The sequence below is a fragment of the Chaetodon trifascialis genome, chromosome 22, assembly GCF_039877785.1.
Source record: "Chaetodon trifascialis isolate fChaTrf1 chromosome 22, fChaTrf1.hap1, whole genome shotgun sequence".
In the NCBI taxonomy this organism is placed as follows: domain Eukaryota; kingdom Metazoa; phylum Chordata; class Actinopteri; order Chaetodontiformes; family Chaetodontidae; genus Chaetodon; species Chaetodon trifascialis.
This window is the reverse complement of record NC_092077.1, coordinates 6,917,850-6,935,767: the sequence shown is the minus strand read 5'-3', so window position 1 is coordinate 6,935,767 and position 17,918 is coordinate 6,917,850. Positions and strand designations below refer to the sequence as shown.

Sequence of the window (17,918 nt, the reverse complement as noted above, 5' to 3'; positions counted from 1 at the left end):
AAAGAAGTATTTCATTTTTAAAGTAACTTTATAATACTTAACATTTAAGTAGGAAACATAACAACACTGAATGATTTAACATTGGCAGGGCCCTCTCTGCCTACATAATGAATACTTTTAGCAAAATCTGTCCTGTATGAGATCAATAAAGGACTGTTTTCTTTACTTTTCATACTTAACGCAAACCATATTGTTCTATATGATGCTGTTTACAATCAATATTTGTCCACAATGAGAACAAATTCACCAGCATTACACAGACACTGCATCTAAAATGATCAGCTGTGGCTAGTCAGAGTGAGGCATGTGTAGTTCTGTGCAGCTGTATTTTCTCTTGCTGACAACCAAGTTTGTCAGCAGACTCATTATTTCTTGAATGGAAATAATGAGTCTGCAGCGTGCATTCTTCAAATGCATTAAGTTACCCTTACCACAAACAGATGAACCCATTCACAATAACAAAGAGAAATGCACTCCTATGGAAGACAGCACAAACATGGAATCCATTTTTAGCAAGAAAATGAAGAGATGCAGGTCTGGTCTCAGTGATTTGAGATTTGGATAGATGTCTCTCCAGGTGTTCCTTCACACCACTGCTGAAAGAGGTCTCTAATAATCTGAGGCCAGATGATATGCAGGAGCAGAGGAAAGAAACCAATAGAGAATAATTGCACTTCTTTGCCACTAAATGGTGAGCTGGTCAAAACAAGAGACAATAATATTGTTGACACACAAACCTCTTCATGTCACAGCTGTGGCATATGTGAGACCTTTAATCATCAGAAATGTTAGTAGTGCCTCAGGTTTTTAAATAAGGACTGAAATGTTTTTTTAACTTAAAGGATCAGTGTGTAGGATTCAGTAGCAGCTAGCAGTGAGGTAGCTCAACTGAATACCACATGCCTCAGCCCATCCCTGGTGGAAGCTGAAAATGTAAAAGGCCTCTCCGGACCCAGTTTGTCCGTTGTTAGCTGCTGTATAAACATGGCGATGCAACATGGTAGACTCAGTGGAAGAGGACCTGCTTCCTCTGTGGATATAAAAGGCTTGTTCTAAGGTAAAAACACAACTGTTCTTATTTCCAGGTGATTATACACCAACAAAGACACACTTATGAATATTATATTCAATTTCTGACAATAGGTCCTCATAAAATCCAACACACTGGTCCTTTAAACGTATACCTTGTAAACAATCAGGTGATAATGAGGATAACAGGGATGCAACAAAGTCTAAAACAACAAACATAATGGATACAGATGTTTGTAGTAACATGGCTGCGTACAGTGATGTAACATATGTACAAAGAGCTGAATAACAGTAAACAATCTGATTATAAAACAACATTCCACTCTGGAGATAATTCCTATTTCATAACCTCACAGTGTAAACAGGATTATAAAAGTGGTCAACGATTAAAAAAAAAGATCTTACCACCAGTGTTTCATTCAAAGGTATGACATACTGTGGAAAGAATCAGTGGCAGATGAAAAGCATCTCCAACCTCTGAAGGGTTTTAGATTTGAAATCAGATGTGTAGTTTGGTCTACATCATATTACACATTATTACTCAACAAAACACTTGTTTAACTAAAATGTCCAAGTGGTCAAGCTTCCTATGAAAATCTATTTACAGGGTAATTACATACATAAAAAAATAAATTAACAAAACTATCTAGGAAATATACATCATCTGAGTGATGAACATCGCCTCCTGAGTGTACATATCGTCTTTTCCAACCCACGATGGCAAACATTTTCAACTGGAGCTACAAGGAAAAAGGAAATAGAGGGGACAATTCAATAAAAATTCAAATTTAGAAATTAACAATGAGCAGAAATCACAAGGGTTCCCTTGGTTACCTGTCAGCAGCGTCCTGGTCAGCCTCAGCACTGTTGTCTGCTTTGGATGCAGATGCTCGCAATTTACTGGGATCTAATAAAAAAAAAATTTTTAAAAAAGGGACAAAAACAGGAAGTTTTCATCTGTCACAAACTAAGTGAATGAGCAGAAGCCACAAAAAGACGAGCATCTCCACCTTGAATCCAGCGGATCTGCGTCGCCGGGCCATAGCCCTGCTCATTCTTAGCGGCTATGCGGAAGACGACAGCCGGCCGGTTGGAGGCGGAGCAGTCGATGTGGGCGTTGTCCATATGGGTGGAGCTGACCGTGCAGGACGTCTTGGTGCCACGGTAGATCCTGATGAAGGCCATCTGGCCGGGACGCTCTGAGCTGTTGGAGCGGTTCTTTCTCACCGCCATGTACATAGAATACTCCAGGATGCGGCCCGATGGAGACGAGGGAGCCTCCCACGTGATGTGGACTGAATCATTTGCCTGTGCAGAAAAAAAAGAGCATTCAGACAAATATGAACAACTAAGCAGCTTCAGCACCAGTTTTGAGTCTGAGAGCAGTCTAAACTCACAGACACTACCCACGTTGACCACATTTCCTTGTATCTGAATATCCTTGATATGTCACCTTGGTAATTTTGACAGCAGAGGGCGCTCCAGGGAAACCGGGCTGGCAAGTCTTGAACTCGCTGACTGGGCTGAAGTCTCCCTTGCCAAAGCAGTTGATGCCTGCAACTCTGAACCTGTAGGTCTGACCTGGAGCCAGCTCCTGCTTCTCTCTGCCCTGGTAGTCCTGGGGCCCGGGCAGCTTCCTCTGGAGGAAAGCAAAGGATTGTCAGATGATGTGTGGGTGAGAGAATTCATGATGTGTCTGAATAAGCAAGAACAATAAGCAGAGGACAGGGTCACAGAGTCCCAATTAATACCTGCCATGCATTAAAGAACAGTGCAATCAATCTTTCTGTAGAACACATGATTGACACTGGCTTTTTATGCTATATTTTTTACCTCTTTAGCATTTGAGGCTCGACTGCTGATGGATCCAGGCGCCTGGTCACCGTCAGCGGGTACAAAGTAGTGGCTGACCTCAGAGAAGAGTGTTTTGAACACACCAACATCAAACCACACTGCTTCATCTGGATTCTGCTGGACATGGAGACGAAAGTTTATAGTCTTAGTTTAGACCAAGCTGAGTGAAAGAGCTGCCAACTGCTGTCCAGAAGCGTACCTGATCTGTTGTCTTCTCAGCTGAGACAGTGTGTTCCCCTGTAAAAGCAAAGGAGCACCCACAGTGAACTTCACCTCTTGAAACCCTCAACCTGTTGCTCCTCTGCTTTATGAGCTTCAGTGTCATCATTACCTGGCTGCTGCTGTGCTGAGCTGCTGACCTCTGTTGCTGACGTGTCCTGTCCAGCGCCTATAACCACAAAGCTCAGTGGTGTCAAAGCTGAGAAACTGAAGTGACACTAATGCTGCAGTGAGGAGGCAAGACTGGTGAAATCTTATTTGATGAGGGCAGATCAGACTAAATAGCTGCTTTGGAGTAAAAGCTTGCTGTGTGCCATTTTCTTAACGCTATGTAGGAAATAGAATAGAAAAATGTTAATTGTTGCTACTTCAACAACTACGTTAATGTCATTGATTAAATTTGTGGAAGCACAAAAATCAGCTTGGGCGATCTATTTAATCACTTGGAAACGAGACTTACTGCAGCGCTTTGTGTCAGAGTCCTCCACTGTCCCTCTGCCAGCACTCCTCCCTCCTTGTGCCTGGGTCTCTGCTGAGCCGCTGGACGATTTTACTGTAGTGTCCTGCTTTGCCGAAGCATCCTGAAATCCAGGGAGAAAATGAGAGACTTTTTTGTTGTAAATAGGGAGCTCTGCCAGAGTAAGGTACAAACATAAATAGCAAAAAAGTACAGTGATTTTTTTTAATTGTCTTAACTGGCAGGGCTCCTTCACAGTATTATTAAAACTTTGCTGAAATTGTATTTTAGTTATTTTACCCAAGTCTCAAAACAAAGACTCAGCATGTCCAGTCTACCTGAGCTGATGCTTTTGCTTCTTTATTAGCTGCCCCTTCAGCTTGAAGTTGATGGGACTGGACACCTGAGAATGGAGAGTTAAATAAAAATTCCACTGTAGTGCCAGAAGTGTCCTTAAAATGTTCCTTATACTGATAAATATGATATCAATAACTTAATGTGTGCACTCTCCTCACCTGCAGAGTCTTTATCCTTCCCCTCCAGTCCATCTGTTCCACTTGGTTTGGCTGATGGATTACTGGCTGAAGTACGCACGGGCTGGGTCTGAAGGATGTAGCAGTCTGCTGCCGCCAGGGGGCGCCACGCCACATGAAGCATGCTGACTGTGGATTTGATGAGTAACACAGCCTCTGGGGCGGCTGGTCGATCTGAGGACAGAACACAGAATATTAAACTGAGTAAGTGTATTTGTTCTTTATTAGCTAAAGCCTCTCTGAACTGCTCGCTGTTGGTTCTCACCTGTCTCCAGGTACCAGAGATCTTTGCAGCACACCTGGTAGTTCCAGCTCTTACGGTATCCGTCACGGCCACTCCAGATGTAAAGCCTGGACCCAACAGAAGCAGCGCAGTGGCCAGCTCTGGCTCTGGGCCAACAGGCATACGGGTCTTCACTCTGGGGTCCCTGGCTCTGCAGCTGAGACTCAATATCGTCCTGCTGCTCTGGGCCCAGGTTCTGCCAGCTCATAGTGTCTGTGATAGGAAGACAAGGCAGTAGTGAATTTGCTGGGTTCTGGGTGATGGAGAAAGCCCAACACAAGCAGTGGTACTGACAAGATTTAACATGGCATTTTGCTAAAACTGAACTAATAAAGACATTCGTTAGGGCTTCACCTTGTGTGAAAACTCTGATAGAAGTATGGGATATTTGTAGAGAACCGTACTGACCTAAGTTGAGCACACTTAAGGAATTGGTGCAGATCCATTCAATCCCTAAAGCACCGTGTTTGTCTGACTCTGGAACAGGAATCCAGCCACCAAAAACATACATCCTGCAGACAGAGGGAAGCACTACAACATGTCAAAGGCTACCCTGGCCAGGGGTCACATACAAACTAGACATCCACTTTAACAGAGATATGACACCGACAATGAAGGATTCCCTACTTGTTTCCAATGACACTGGCAGAGTGAAGGCTTCTGGGAAATGATGTGGAACCCCTGGTTTGAGGCATCGACCAAACCATTGTGTCTGAAGAGAGGGAAAGGGTCATGATAAGGAACTAAATATTACATTATAAAGAGTTGGTTCTCACTATATGCAAATAAGCGTACGGCAGATTCAAGGCACAGTGGTGACTACAGGATGTAAGATTTTTCCTTTCTGACACTTGCACAAAGGTAATATCATCTTGTCAAAAAAAAAAAAAAAAAAAACCTACCGAGGTCAAGCTGCCAGAGGTCGTCTAACCGGCATCCTTGCATCCCTCCAAAGATATAGAGCTTTGGGGAGCCAAGGCCAACATAGGCAACCGAGGCGTGGGACTCACGTGCAGAAGGACCCCCACCCTTTGTCTCTGGGATGCTCCAGCCTCTTGCCCCTGATACCGACTGCAGCTCCAGCTCATAGAAGTCCCCCATGTATCTAAGATGGTAAAAATTAAAACTCATTTATGCAGCTGAGTTTAATTAAATACAATTTTGGATTTGTATAGAGAGCAACAGGATCAACACAGATCATTCTATGATTACTCCATTGGTCCAGAGCCAGTGCTCAGCTGATGTGATTGGCTCAGAGTTCAGCAGTGACGTTGAAACAGGAAAAAAATCAGCAACTATTTTGATACCTGTTTATTTGTTTCAGTTATTTTACCATAAAAATAGTGAAGCAACTTTCATGCTAATCTATGATGAAAAAATCAAGTTACCTTAAACCTAATCTGGTCACTAATGGTACGGACTTAAACAAGCTTGCAGCTGTTGTTTTCTGTTCCAGGGCTCGTCTCTCCACATGCAAATGTTCTAGCAAAACAATTTCTACTATTACATGATTTTGGAAGGACACCATATCTGCATCCTGGGCTTAGCGTCGCCCAAGATGATTGTGATTGGCACCAGAATGATATTGGGTGCAGCCAGACCTTTCTGAAAAGCCCATGGTTAATTAACTCCAAACATTACATTTCTTGTGTGTAGTTGCACAGCACCTTGGTATATTGCCATTGGGGTCTTCACTATCATTAGCCAGCCCTCCAAACAGGTAACACTTGTTACCCACGAGAGTGAAGCTGTGCCCAATCCGAGCGCAGGGAGGTGTGCCATTCCTGGGTGCTCTGGGCTTCAGCTTCTTCCACAGCCAGCGATTAGCCTGAGCCAAACGGGTTGAAAGTCAAGATCTGAATAGATTCTTCTTCATGACAGTAATATGGCTAGAATCAGTACTGAAGAATTGTGACGGCATTACCTGAAGTTCATAGAGGCTGTTGGTGTATTTCCCAAACTCGACCATGCCACCAAACACCAGTATTCGAGTGCCTTCACAGACAAAGCCATGGGCAGCACAGCCAGGTGGGATGTCACCCCTCACCGCAGGCAGAAACCACTGCTTTGAAACTGGAAAAATAGCCAAGTGCCAGCAATTGCATTAGACAGAACATGGTGAATGCAGCCTCTTAGACATTTTACACACCCTATTGGGAAACACACTACTTTTTGCAGTAGTTAGACAAATACTACCCCAAACTTCACGTCACCACAACAGTAAACTTCAATGACCCTTTCTGCACAATACTCTGCACAAAACATCAACACATCGTGACAACAATCACTTCAAAACCAATATGTACTCAGTGCTGATTCAGTGCAAAGTGAATACAAACATCAGTCTCAAGCTCTGCTAACACTTCAATGATAACTATATGAATGTTTAAGGACATAACCCTCTGTATGTGTATAATTAACTGTGTTGTGTTGTCAGACTTTTTTCATAACAGCACGATTGTTTTCAGGTGACGCGACCAAAAAGCGACATGGCAAGACTGCTCGACAGTCTTTTAGCAGTTAAAGGAGATGTATAAGCAATGTTAGACGATCTGAGGAAAATACAAACTGAAGCTAGCTAGCAAGCAGAAGTAAGCTGTCCAACTCAAGCTAGAGGCTACTTCACAACAACGAACTAATAATACCACAACCAAACTAATGCTGATATAGTCTTTAACCTTTCAAAAAGTAACAAAAGCTCGCAACAAAAGGCCTGCTGGCCCTCAGTGGTCTTTCGGACTCCTGCGCATGCTAAAAACATTAGCCGCTAACCTGCTAGTTAGCATCCAGCTAACGTTAGCTTACCAGTGTTGTAAACATGAAGGTACTCCGCTATCCCTTCGTTTCCACCACCGAACACAATAATCAGCTCCCGTATGGCAACTGCTCGGTGTCCATGTCTGGACCGCGGTGTCACTCCTGTAACGGAATGGACTTTCTTCCATTGCGGCTCCTCGATGCCCGTGGTCATCTTCCCCACCGAGCTGAAATTTGGCGCTGTTGACGTTTTAAAGGCATGGGCGGGGCGAGGGAGGCATCAGGAAATCCAATCAGAGAGGTCGAAACAAAACAGGACGTCTGACTCATCTGCGTAGATCGGGTATCAAAAATTTAAGGCAAATGCACACTTGTTTGCTTAATGAATAACAGGGGGAAACAACTTGGCAATTCAACTTGTTTGTTCTTCATTTCTTGATGATTCAACTGATTATTCATAAAACCAGTCAATGGACAACTGAAGCAGGAGGAAATAACTTGGCAATTCAACTTGTTTGTTCTTGATTTCTTGATGATTCAACTGATTATTCATAAAACTGGTCAATGGACAACTGAAGGGGAATTTGGTTGAGCAATACAAATTTAGAAAGTCTTTGTTACAATCAGGACAGAAATGAACATTGACCAAGTCAGACAAAGGATTGAGTTGTATTGTGGGAAATGTGGGGTCCAGCATTTATGGAGCTTAACCAGTACAGAGGAGTAAAAGTCGGGATATCTGCAATTTAGTGTACAGACAGCATATACTTTGGCCATTCAAGGTTTAATCTGTCTTCTGTATGTCAGAAAACTAAATTGCTGCAGGACTGATTTCAACGGCAAGATATCAAGGACACAGAAGATGCTGACATGGCCTTTGAGTCCACATCGAGATGCACAAATAAATAGGATAGAGCCCATAGCACAGAGAAACAGATCTCTCTGAATTATGTCAAGCACACAGACCATCTCAGACTGTGAACACTCTTCAAAGTGTCTCCATCAACAGCACCAATAGACCCCAGGAGAGTCTGTTAAATGTTGCCAGGTGACCAGGAGTTACATTGTTTGTCTCATGGTAGTAATGCTTGTCAGCTGAGGTCAGACACTTAATTGGACAGCTGATTTTGCCTTCCAACATGTGTTTGGACATGAACATTTTAGGCAGAACCCATAGTGGGCTACATTCTGTTTGATTCATCATCTCAAACACTGACAATCTTTGGAAGCCCCTCCACTGAAACCAGAATATTTAATCATCTGCAAGAGCTAAATTTAACGGGTGCATGATTTTATCCTGCTGCCAATATTTATAGAACATAAAACATAAAGTACTTAAATACAGTATGAAAAATGTAGAGGCTGCAAAACCAGAGAGAGGAAAACTAATAAACTGATAAATATTTAAAGATAGCACAAGGTAATGTGTGTGTGTGTGTGTGTGTGTGTGTGTGTGTGTGTGTGTGTGTGTGTGTGTGTGTGTGTGTGTGTGTGTGTGTGTGTGTGTGTGTGTGTGTGTAAGAACAGGAACCCCTCCCGGTGAGCAGGAAGAAGGTGACGTCAGTTGTCAGTTGGTTCAACGCTGTGTGTTGTCGGAAAGTCGAAATTGCAATTTGTGTGTGTGTGTGTGTGTGTGTGTGTGTGTGAGAGAGAGAGAGAGAGAGAGAGAGAGAAGTGGAGAAAAAAATGAGCGCGTCGGCCTGTTGGCCATTTCCGTGCATGAGTTAAGGTGTGTGCAGGTCTGAAAAAATGTGTGCGTATTGCGCGTACCACGGGCCTGTGTGCGTGTGATAGAGTGGTTTAAAGGAGGGGGTGTGTTTATGGGAAATAGAGATTCAGTGTGTGTGTGTGTGTGTGTGTGTGTGTGTGTGTGTGTGTGTGTGTGTGTACGCGCTCGCACGTGTGTGTGTGTGTGTGTGTACGCGCTCGCACGTGTGTGTGTATGTGTGTGCGCGCGCGCGCGCGTGTATGTGTGTTTACACAGACGGGAATACTGCGCCAAAGGAAGTGCGCCGGTTCTCCGTCTGCGCGTCCCGACTTCCTGTTCTGAGGCAGGAGAGAGAAAAGCTGCGGATCCGCTTTCAGAGAGCAGCAGCCGCAGCATGGAGCCCAACACACACACTCCGCTTTAAGACAAACACACAATCACGCAGCGCAGACGGACAGAGGAGCAGCGGCCGTCCATAACAGGGTAGGTGCGAGTTTAAGTTTCCTTCTACTTACAACTTTTTGGAGACATTCGTACATAACAGAGACACAGAAGCGGACTTATATTAACTGTTGTTGAATTTGCTGAAACCTGATCAGGTTCACATATTCAATGTCAACTTGAAAACCACACTGAAGCCGCGCGTAAAGTGTTAAACCTGTGCGTAAAAAGCGTTAATGCTGTGCGTAAAAGGTGCTAAAGCCGTGTGCGTTCCGCGCTTTGGCACAAGCCGAGGCGTAAGGTTGCCCCAATTTTGTTTGACTACATTAGGAAAAATAATAATACTAATGCAAAAAAGAGGTTAGTGTACCAGCGACAGCGGAAAAAGTAGCCGTGGCTCCTTTAAAAATGTAGTAGTAGACTTTCTGGTTTGTCTGGACCTCGCAGACTAATTGCCATGCGCTTCCGGATTGAAGCTGGCAGCAGACAACATCTTGAAAATGAGTCACTGGTGCAAAACAAAGAACCAGTTGAGTTCCAGCAGAACCCCCCTCCCTCTACACACACACACACACACACACACACACACACACACACACACACACACACACACACACACACACACACACACACACACACACACACACTTTCAAAAATAAGAAATAACTAACCCAGAGAAAATGGATGTACAATCTCATGTGCAGTTTTTTGGTTTGGTTTGTTTGTCTTTGACTGAAGATCTTGGAAGTCCAAAGTACACTGGACTGTTTATCTATTAGATTCCCATCTGGGGAAGGAGAATATTCAGGTATGGGTCATTTATAACTTGTTAACTTACACTTAAAGATCATAGATTGTCAAACTCTAAGCTGTATCTCTGAGGGCTGGACTGCTTTGTTATTATCCAGTACAGACTTGTTAAGAGTAAAATGTCATAAGGTGAATATAGCTCAAACAGAGTCTGACATCGGGACATAGATGCAGTCTCCATACGTTATCATGGATCCGCAAATGTACGTGTGTGTGCATGCATGTGCGTGTGTTGAGATGTTACTCTTAAAGAGAAAATTTTTGCATCCACTAAGTGTTAACAGTCCATACAAGATTTTTATACAAATAAAGAAGCATGAGGTGTGTGTGTTCCTGGTGGTTCTCAGTAACAGGACGTCCTACCTCCCAGAGAGGAAAGGCCTTTCTCTGGGAAGACACCCCTGAAGCAGAATGACAGGAAGTCCTTGTTCAGACAGAGAGACAGCACTACACTTCTTCCGTCACTTAACACACACACACACACACACACACACACACACATATGCGCACACACACACATGCACGCGCACACACACACACACACACACACACACACACACACACATACAGGAAAAGGGAAGTGAGGGGATATGTGTTGTGTTCATGGTGATGGGTCATTGTTTGCACCACATACACTTTCCCCTTTCTGCTGGATGGTCTCTTTTTAAAGACAGAGGAAAAAGAGAGATGCACACTGTATATTTATATTGAATTAGTGGCTGATTATTCTGGTATTACTGAACCACATGTTATTATGAAGTTGGTAGAGTAACCATCACTTCTGGGAGCAATGTTTGAGGTCCTTGGCTCCAATGTTTCTCCACTATTGAGGCAGATGTGGTTGTGGTTGATTCCTGGTGCAACTGCAAAGTCACTGCTGTCATGTCGTCATGATTGCAAATTAAATCTGGTTATGGTGAGTTATTTGTTGTTTTTCTTTTGGCAGTAAGTAGTTTTGTATTTCCTGCCAATAAGGCGCCTTGTAAATTAATTTGAAAGAGAGAAAGAGAGAGAGAGGAAAGCAAAGGAGACAGAGAAACAGCCGGGCAGACGCTCACAGACAGTCAGTGGTTTCCAGGTAAACACATCGGTTATACCCATGCTTGTCTTGGCAGAAGGTCACTGACCACATCCTGCTTTATCACCATGGAAACATCCAAAAGCCAACCAATGTCCCTCTCTCTCTCTCTCTCTCTCTCTCTCTCTCTCACACACACACACACACACACACACACACACACACACACATGCACACACATACACACACAAGAGATAGAGTGTATGGAGACATAAAGGTGAAATAACAAGACAATTTTAAAAAGTGCAATGAGGGCTTCTTCACTGTTAGGAGGAAAACTTAACAAAAAAAAAACACTAAAAACACAACTTTACCTATTCCATGCCCTTCAGGGACCCAGCTTTGTAAGTAAAGGTGAGTTCAAGCATATTCAACTTCACTACATCCCTGAGTTTAATATCATTTGAACCAATAATATGCATGCAGATGCTTAAAGGTACAATGTCTAAGAAATGGCCAAAATTTTAGGTTACAACATTGAAAAAAAATGAACATTATCCACAGAACACAAAGAAGTAACATTCCTAGAGGTACGTTGACATCTGTGCTATTTTGCAGAGATATCTACAGAAGTTAGCATGCTAACAAGCTAGCTCCAGCCTGTCCTGTCATATAATACCACTTCAGGAGGTGAGAGTCTGATAGTAGACTCCTCAGTAGTTTTAGCTGAAAGATGTATGTAAACCTTTTTATTGTAATAAATAAACCAAAAAAAAAAACTCACAAAATATAAAGACAGGAAATATTCTTACACCTATTTTCCTTATTAAACAGAAAAATACAACCGTACACCTTCTGGTTTTGAGTTCCTCTCTTTTATTGAACTAAGATGAGCTCAATTGGCAAGTTAACTCATTGTTAAACTTTGCTTCATTCAAACGCAACAGATACAAAATGAAACTGGTCAAAACCGCCCAGTGTTCCAACAATCACCGACTCTGGTTTGATTCTCAGAGTTAGATTTGAAAACACCAGATTTAATAAGTCTGGTATACTGTGAAATTTACCTGATCTTACTGAGAGATTTACCCCTCGGTGATAGGCTTAATCAGCATTGTGTGAACTGGGTTGGCAAACAGGGGCAAGCATCCACTGACCCCATATGTGCCCTGAGTGGACGAATCTGAATTTGTGATGTTTTCTTTTTGTTTTAATTTGTCACTCATCTACACATAAAACCTGCTCTTTCCAAGATAAGGAGGTGAAGTAAGGGCACACAAATTCAAGTCTGAGCATTAATGGCAGTTTGTGTTTACTACTGTTGCCATCCTGCTTTGGAAGGCAGCCAAAGTCTGTGAGCCTGTCAGGCAAAATATTCTTATGTGTGATGTAGATTACTTATTTTGTTCATGAACCAAAAAGGTCAAAAAAGGTCAGGTCACAGTGGATTAGAGGCTTTGGTGTTGTTTGTATGTGTGTGTTGTTGTCTATTTGTGGGTTCAGTGTTTAGGACAGGAAATTCCCAGTTTTGGGGGTGGGGGGGGTGGTCAGCACTGTTATGTTTGTGGTTTTTAGTGGACATGGCATCAGCAGAAACATCGTGGTTCACATTTGTGTTGACGTTGACATTTCCTGCTCCTCCCTGCCCACCTACCCTCCTTCCTTTCTTTCCTTCCTTCTTTTTTATGTCTTTTCTGGTGTCTGATGCCCTAAACAGTCAGAGAATTGATCTCCTGAGCTGCATGTACATCTTTAATCTGATCTTTTTTAATCTCTCTAATCTTTAATCAACAGTTTCCACAGGTTTCATGTACACAACAGAAATGTATGACTTTTACGAACAGAGAATTTTAAGATGGACTAATCAATATTTTTGGATTAACGCTGGATCAAAGCACTCTGTGTAATGTTTAAGGCTTTGCTCATATTGACAAATCTGCATAGAGTTATCACCTAACTCTGCAGTTTCCCTCAGCCAGCAGAGCATTTTAGCATCTTTTAGCTAACTGCACTGTTCTTGAGAGTGTAAAGCAATATGTGCTTGTAGAACTGACTTCAGTAAGTCTTGACTCTCCTCTGCAGATTGCCTGTGTCTCTGCTGTCATCCCGTCATGGAGAGTTCCATCACACTCTGGCAGTTCCTGTTGCAGCTGCTGCTTGACCAAAGCCACAAACATCTAATCTGCTGGACGTCCAACGACGGCGAGTTCAAGCTGCTTAAGTCAGAGGAAGTGGCCAAGCTCTGGGGGCTGCGCAAGAACAAGACCAACATGAATTATGACAAGCTGAGCAGAGCCCTGCGCTACTACTATGACAAAGTATGCAACATATACATTTCAAAATACACTGAACAGTCGAAGTGTTTATGTCATTAGGGCCATGAAACCCACTTGAAATCAACACACCAACATGCTAATAAAAGGGTTTAAAATAAGAACTCTTCTTTCCTCTGTAGAACATTATCAAGAAGGTGATTGGCCAGAAGTTCGTCTACAGGTTTGTGTCGTTCCCTGAGATTCTGAAGATGGACCCTGCGGTGGTGGAGTCGGGCCGGAGCTGTGAGGAAAGCAGTAGTGCGACATCAGAGCCTGAAGCTGAAGACGAGGATGGGGGTGGGAGAAACCAATACCTACGCTCCGGCCTGTACTCCTCCTTCACCATCAGTTCCCTGCAACACTCCTTAGAACCTCACCATCCGATTAAGATGGAGCCCAGATCCGATCACCATGACGACAGCTCCTCTGTCATCCGGTTCGTAACCAATCATGGCCACTCCTCCCTGCCATCCACCCCACCCCCGTCTTCGACTGAGACCTCCCATTCTTCCAGGCCGTCTCCTCCGCAAGCCCGCCTTTCCTCCTGCTCCTCCTCACCGTCACAGAGCCCTGCACACGTATCGTGGAGGGGGCGGGGCCAGAGCTCAGAGACTGGTGAGTTGGAGCAGAGCGCTCAACCTCTAAACCTGTCATCTGGTCAGAGGGAGAGAGTAAGGTCACAAAGCACGACAACACCAGAGAGGAGGGGATTGGTCAGTAGTGCACCTTTGAAAAGCAGAAAACCCAAAGGCTTGGAACTCTCCACCTCCTCCCTCCTCCTGACAGGAAGTGACCTTGTCTCCATTGCTCTCAACAGCCCAGCGCTGCCTTCAGGGTCCCTGACCCCTGCCTTCTTCACCGCACAGGTACAACAAGATACATAACGCATGTATTAACATCACTGCACACACACACAGTCCATCTGTGAACACAGGTGGTTTCAGGTGAGGGCAGAGTCAGAGAAAAGAGGAGAGGCAAACGTTGGTGCATGCGTTTTTGGAGAATGAAGAAAGTTAAACTTGTAGACAGGGAGGAGATGGAAAGAGGTGAGCGGAAAGACGGGAGAAGACGAGGGAGGGAGGAGGTTCATAAGTGAAGCCATATGTTCCTGAAGCTCCTGATTCACTGGCAGGAACACACTGACCGACTCAGGACATTCTGACTACATTCAGGCATTCAGCACACGCTTTTATCCGACTGAGCAGCGACAGGCTGCTAAGTGTACAATACATAATTAATGGAAAATAAAAGTGTATGCTAAAGCGTTCACTCGTCACTGAACGTTTTGTATGATGAAGCATTTGAAAGGAACACCTGAGCGATTGGTTAAGTGTCCACAGCCCATTATCCACTACAGGAACCTGCAAGAATTCAGAAACCTTTGCTGAACTTTCCCCAGGACAGATGTGCTTCTGATTTCAGCTGCTACATTATAAAACAGTCCCTGCAGTTGACCCTGTTGTCCACCAGAAACCAGTCTACAGTGGTTGCTGGTCTTTGATGGCCTAAAGTGGTATCCTGCTAGCAAAGCTGAGAGCTCGATCTAGATGGTAAATCAGCAACAACAGTCAAAACATCCCAAACTGTTTTGGATCAGCAAAGTGAGTGATCACAGAAAGGAAAGATGGATATAGCTAAAGCACAGCCCTGTGCCTTATTACAGCAAGAGTTTGGCACAGTTTGCTGCCATGAAAAACAGATTCTCTAACATATTTTAGCTCATTTTACGCCCTTATTAGAAAGTCGATCATAGACAGATGACAGGAAATGAGGCCACCACCTTAAACCCTTTGGCCACCCGTGTGCCTTTTTAAAGATTTTAAAGAATTAAGCTTGTGCATTATGTAAAGTGTAATTAAAAGAAAAACTGAAGCAGGACCAAAATAAATCTGTATCTTTGCAGTGAGAAGGTAAACACAAACACACTTAAGAAACTGTCGTTTCTGAACTTTTTAGTTACTTATTGTCGTGATAGAACAGAGTCTTCTGTTCTCATGCCAGAGCCAGAATGAAAACCAAACTGGCCTTAGTTAAATAATAAGAGACAGGAGAAAATATATTTCATGAATCCATGTGAGTGCAGCTTCCTGACCTGCAGGGAGTCTGTCTGCCAAGTCAGTCAGTCTGGTAGACATGAGTTCACTAGAGGGCAGACTTGGCTTCGAGCTCTGGGTGAGACTGAATGATATGACAGCTTCACCACAGACTATGTAGAGCTCTGAGGACTTATTGCCAGAATAAATACCATCATCTCCATCCCTGTCTATTTATCCTCTGACATTTCATTTTGGGTTTTGTCAATGCAGACTCCGTCTGGTCTGCTGCTCACTCCCAGTCCTCTACTCTCCAATATCCATTTCTGGTCCAGCCTGAGTCCTGTAGGACCCCTGAGTCCTGCCCAACTGCAGAGCCATGCCTCCCTCTTTCAGGTAACAGACACAATGTATTCATACACACACAAAAAATACTGGGAGAAAATGTGAACTCCAACTTTGTCTCTGTAAAGCTGGAAAATACTTTCACTGATAATTATGTAAAATGTGCTCCAAAATAAGCCCTAAAGCTTTCAGTTCTGTGTCAAAGGGACAAACAAACCTTTATTTTCCATACCTGCCTGTCAGAGAAAATACCAGCTTGCTCTGGTGGTGATAGATACAAAATCTCTGTCTGCCTATGAATCTCTATTTACCGCAGATCCCTCCCTCATAACTACAGGATCTTTCATTTCACACCGCAGATTTACCTCGAAGGTTGTTTTCATACAGTTGTGTGTGTGTGTGCTGGTGTATGTGTGATTCGCAGTGTGCCAGGGTTTCAAAATAAGCTACAGATGTTTCCGTTCTGGTGTGGACAAGAAGAGGGGGCAACTTCCTGTTGGCTAGGGGGAAAGGGAGAGGGCTGGTTGGTCAGGAGCCCCTCCCACCCATGTTAACTCTCTGACACAAACAGACACACACACAACCCCCAAAAAACTAAACTTAAGAGATGCTTAAGTAAGTTAATGTTAATGACCAGCTTTAGTCCCCACAACACGGGTTGGTCCTCGTAACGTAGGTATGAGAGTAGGTCCCCACAGCGTAATATAAGCAAAAGTGCACTCTCCTCTGTGACGCAGCAGCAGGCAGACAAGAGAGCGGCAGAAAATAGAGAAGTCATGTAATGTCACCTCAAGCAGAACCTAAATTTCCTTGTCTTTTCACAGAAATTATTCTGTGAAAGCACTGACGAACCTTGACATTACCGTTGACAGTATGGACGCAACATCGTTGGTGTTGTATGGGTGGTGGGACTGATATTAATGATCAGTGTGAACTCACAATGACTTAAGTCATTTAACCATATCAATTCTCTTTAATGCCCACTGTGTCAGATTTGAACATTTCTCACTTAAGCTAGCATCAGTGTGTTCCACAGCGTTCAAGATGCTGTAATCACATAACTAATTCTCCACATAGGAACTTGAATAGTGATACCAAGCATTGCACATTTCTCTTTTACATTCTTAAACTTCTTAAAATCAAGCTGAAGTATTCCAGGTTTCTCTTGTGAAGCTCTGCATCATTGGATTAAATGAGTTGTGGTTTCCTCCTCTAACTCAAACTGTCCTGCTGCAGTTCCCCACACTGCTGAATGGACCCATCCCCGTGCCTTTAACCAGCATGGACGCCCCCTCTTCTCTGCTGCTCTCCTCCAGCTCCCACAAGTCCTGATGCCACCCCGAGCTCTGAGAACGAGCTGGGCTAAACCGGGCCGACCTAGGCTAGATCAGCACCGAGCCAGTCAGTGTTAAACTGATGATGAATGGCACAGGAGTTGGATTTCCTCTGAGTTATAGTTCTGATCTGAAACCTGTTCCTTTGCATTTATTACCCGAAGAAACAGGAGCTTCACTCTGAAGCTTTGCTCTCTGAGAAGAGTATCCACATTAGACATTTCTTTGTGTGTTCTTTGCATTCGTGTTTGGGGTTTTCCTCTTTTCAAGATGGAAAAGCTTCTGAATTTCTCTTCATGCAAAGAAATTGACTGAGGGTCAAGTTTCTCATCTCATTTTAAATCTCATCTCATTTTACACTTGATATCCATTTGTCCAGATCTAGAGTGTGGCTGCGAGATGAATCCCTCACTGACTCCTAGCAGAGCGCCTGCTAGCCAGTGCGCCAAACGCTGTAGAAATCTTTATTTTGTTCTCTATATTGCTTTGACTTGACGCTGTGAACTTTTTAAAATTTCTGTATAGTTTAATGCTTTTTTTGTTAATGCACTGTCTTGTTAAGCCTTGTACCAGCTGTGCCTTCAATATTTTAAGATGTGTGTTGTATTAAGCTTTAAACCAGGTTTTACTAGACATTCCAGGTCAAAATTGCACAAAAGCCTTTTTTTTCTGTAAAATTGTTCCTGGTTATTTTTATAGAGAAATTAATGGAAATGTATTCTCACTGATTTGCTTGTGTTTTGCTGTTCTGTTGAGAACTTTTTGGAATAAAATGAAAAACC

At 43.4% G+C, this 17,918-nt stretch overlaps 2 protein-coding genes across 4 annotated transcripts; one reads left to right on the top strand and one right to left on the bottom strand.

Annotated features, from left to right (window-relative positions):
* Positions 1-737: 737 nt before the first annotated feature.
* hcfc2 (host cell factor C2) lies at positions 738-7,371 on the bottom strand. Of its 2 annotated transcripts, none has more exons than XM_070992551.1 (17): positions 7,181-7,371; positions 6,300-6,448; positions 6,043-6,203; positions 5,278-5,480; positions 5,003-5,087; positions 4,784-4,887; positions 4,358-4,588; positions 4,075-4,266; positions 3,898-3,962; positions 3,563-3,683; positions 3,215-3,271; positions 3,083-3,120; positions 2,863-3,000; positions 2,483-2,668; positions 2,040-2,337; positions 1,864-1,936; positions 738-1,769 (listed from the first exon to the last, which is right to left on the bottom strand). In XM_070992551.1, exons 1-17 carry the CDS (start codon positions 7,344-7,346, stop codon positions 1,760-1,762), a joined length of 2,277 nt encoding a protein of 758 aa, XP_070848652.1. In that variant the 5' UTR covers positions 7,347-7,371; the 3' UTR covers positions 738-1,759. The 2 variants fall into 2 exon arrangements, with proteins under 2 accessions (XP_070848652.1, XP_070848653.1); XM_070992552.1 differs by having other exon boundaries at positions 739-1,769; positions 2,863-2,997.
* Positions 7,372-9,190: 1,819 nt separating this feature from the next.
* On the top strand, positions 9,191-17,918 carry elk3 (ETS transcription factor ELK3). 2 transcript variants are annotated; one of them, XM_070992556.1, is made up of 5 exons: positions 9,191-9,327; positions 13,192-13,427; positions 13,565-14,290; positions 15,731-15,853; positions 17,039-17,266. In XM_070992556.1, exons 2-5 carry the CDS (start codon positions 13,221-13,223, stop codon positions 17,132-17,134), a joined length of 1,152 nt encoding a protein of 383 aa, XP_070848657.1. In that variant the 5' UTR covers positions 9,191-9,327; positions 13,192-13,220; the 3' UTR covers positions 17,135-17,266. The 2 variants fall into 2 exon arrangements, with proteins under 2 accessions (XP_070848657.1, XP_070848656.1); XM_070992555.1 differs by having other exon boundaries at positions 9,192-9,323; positions 17,039-17,918.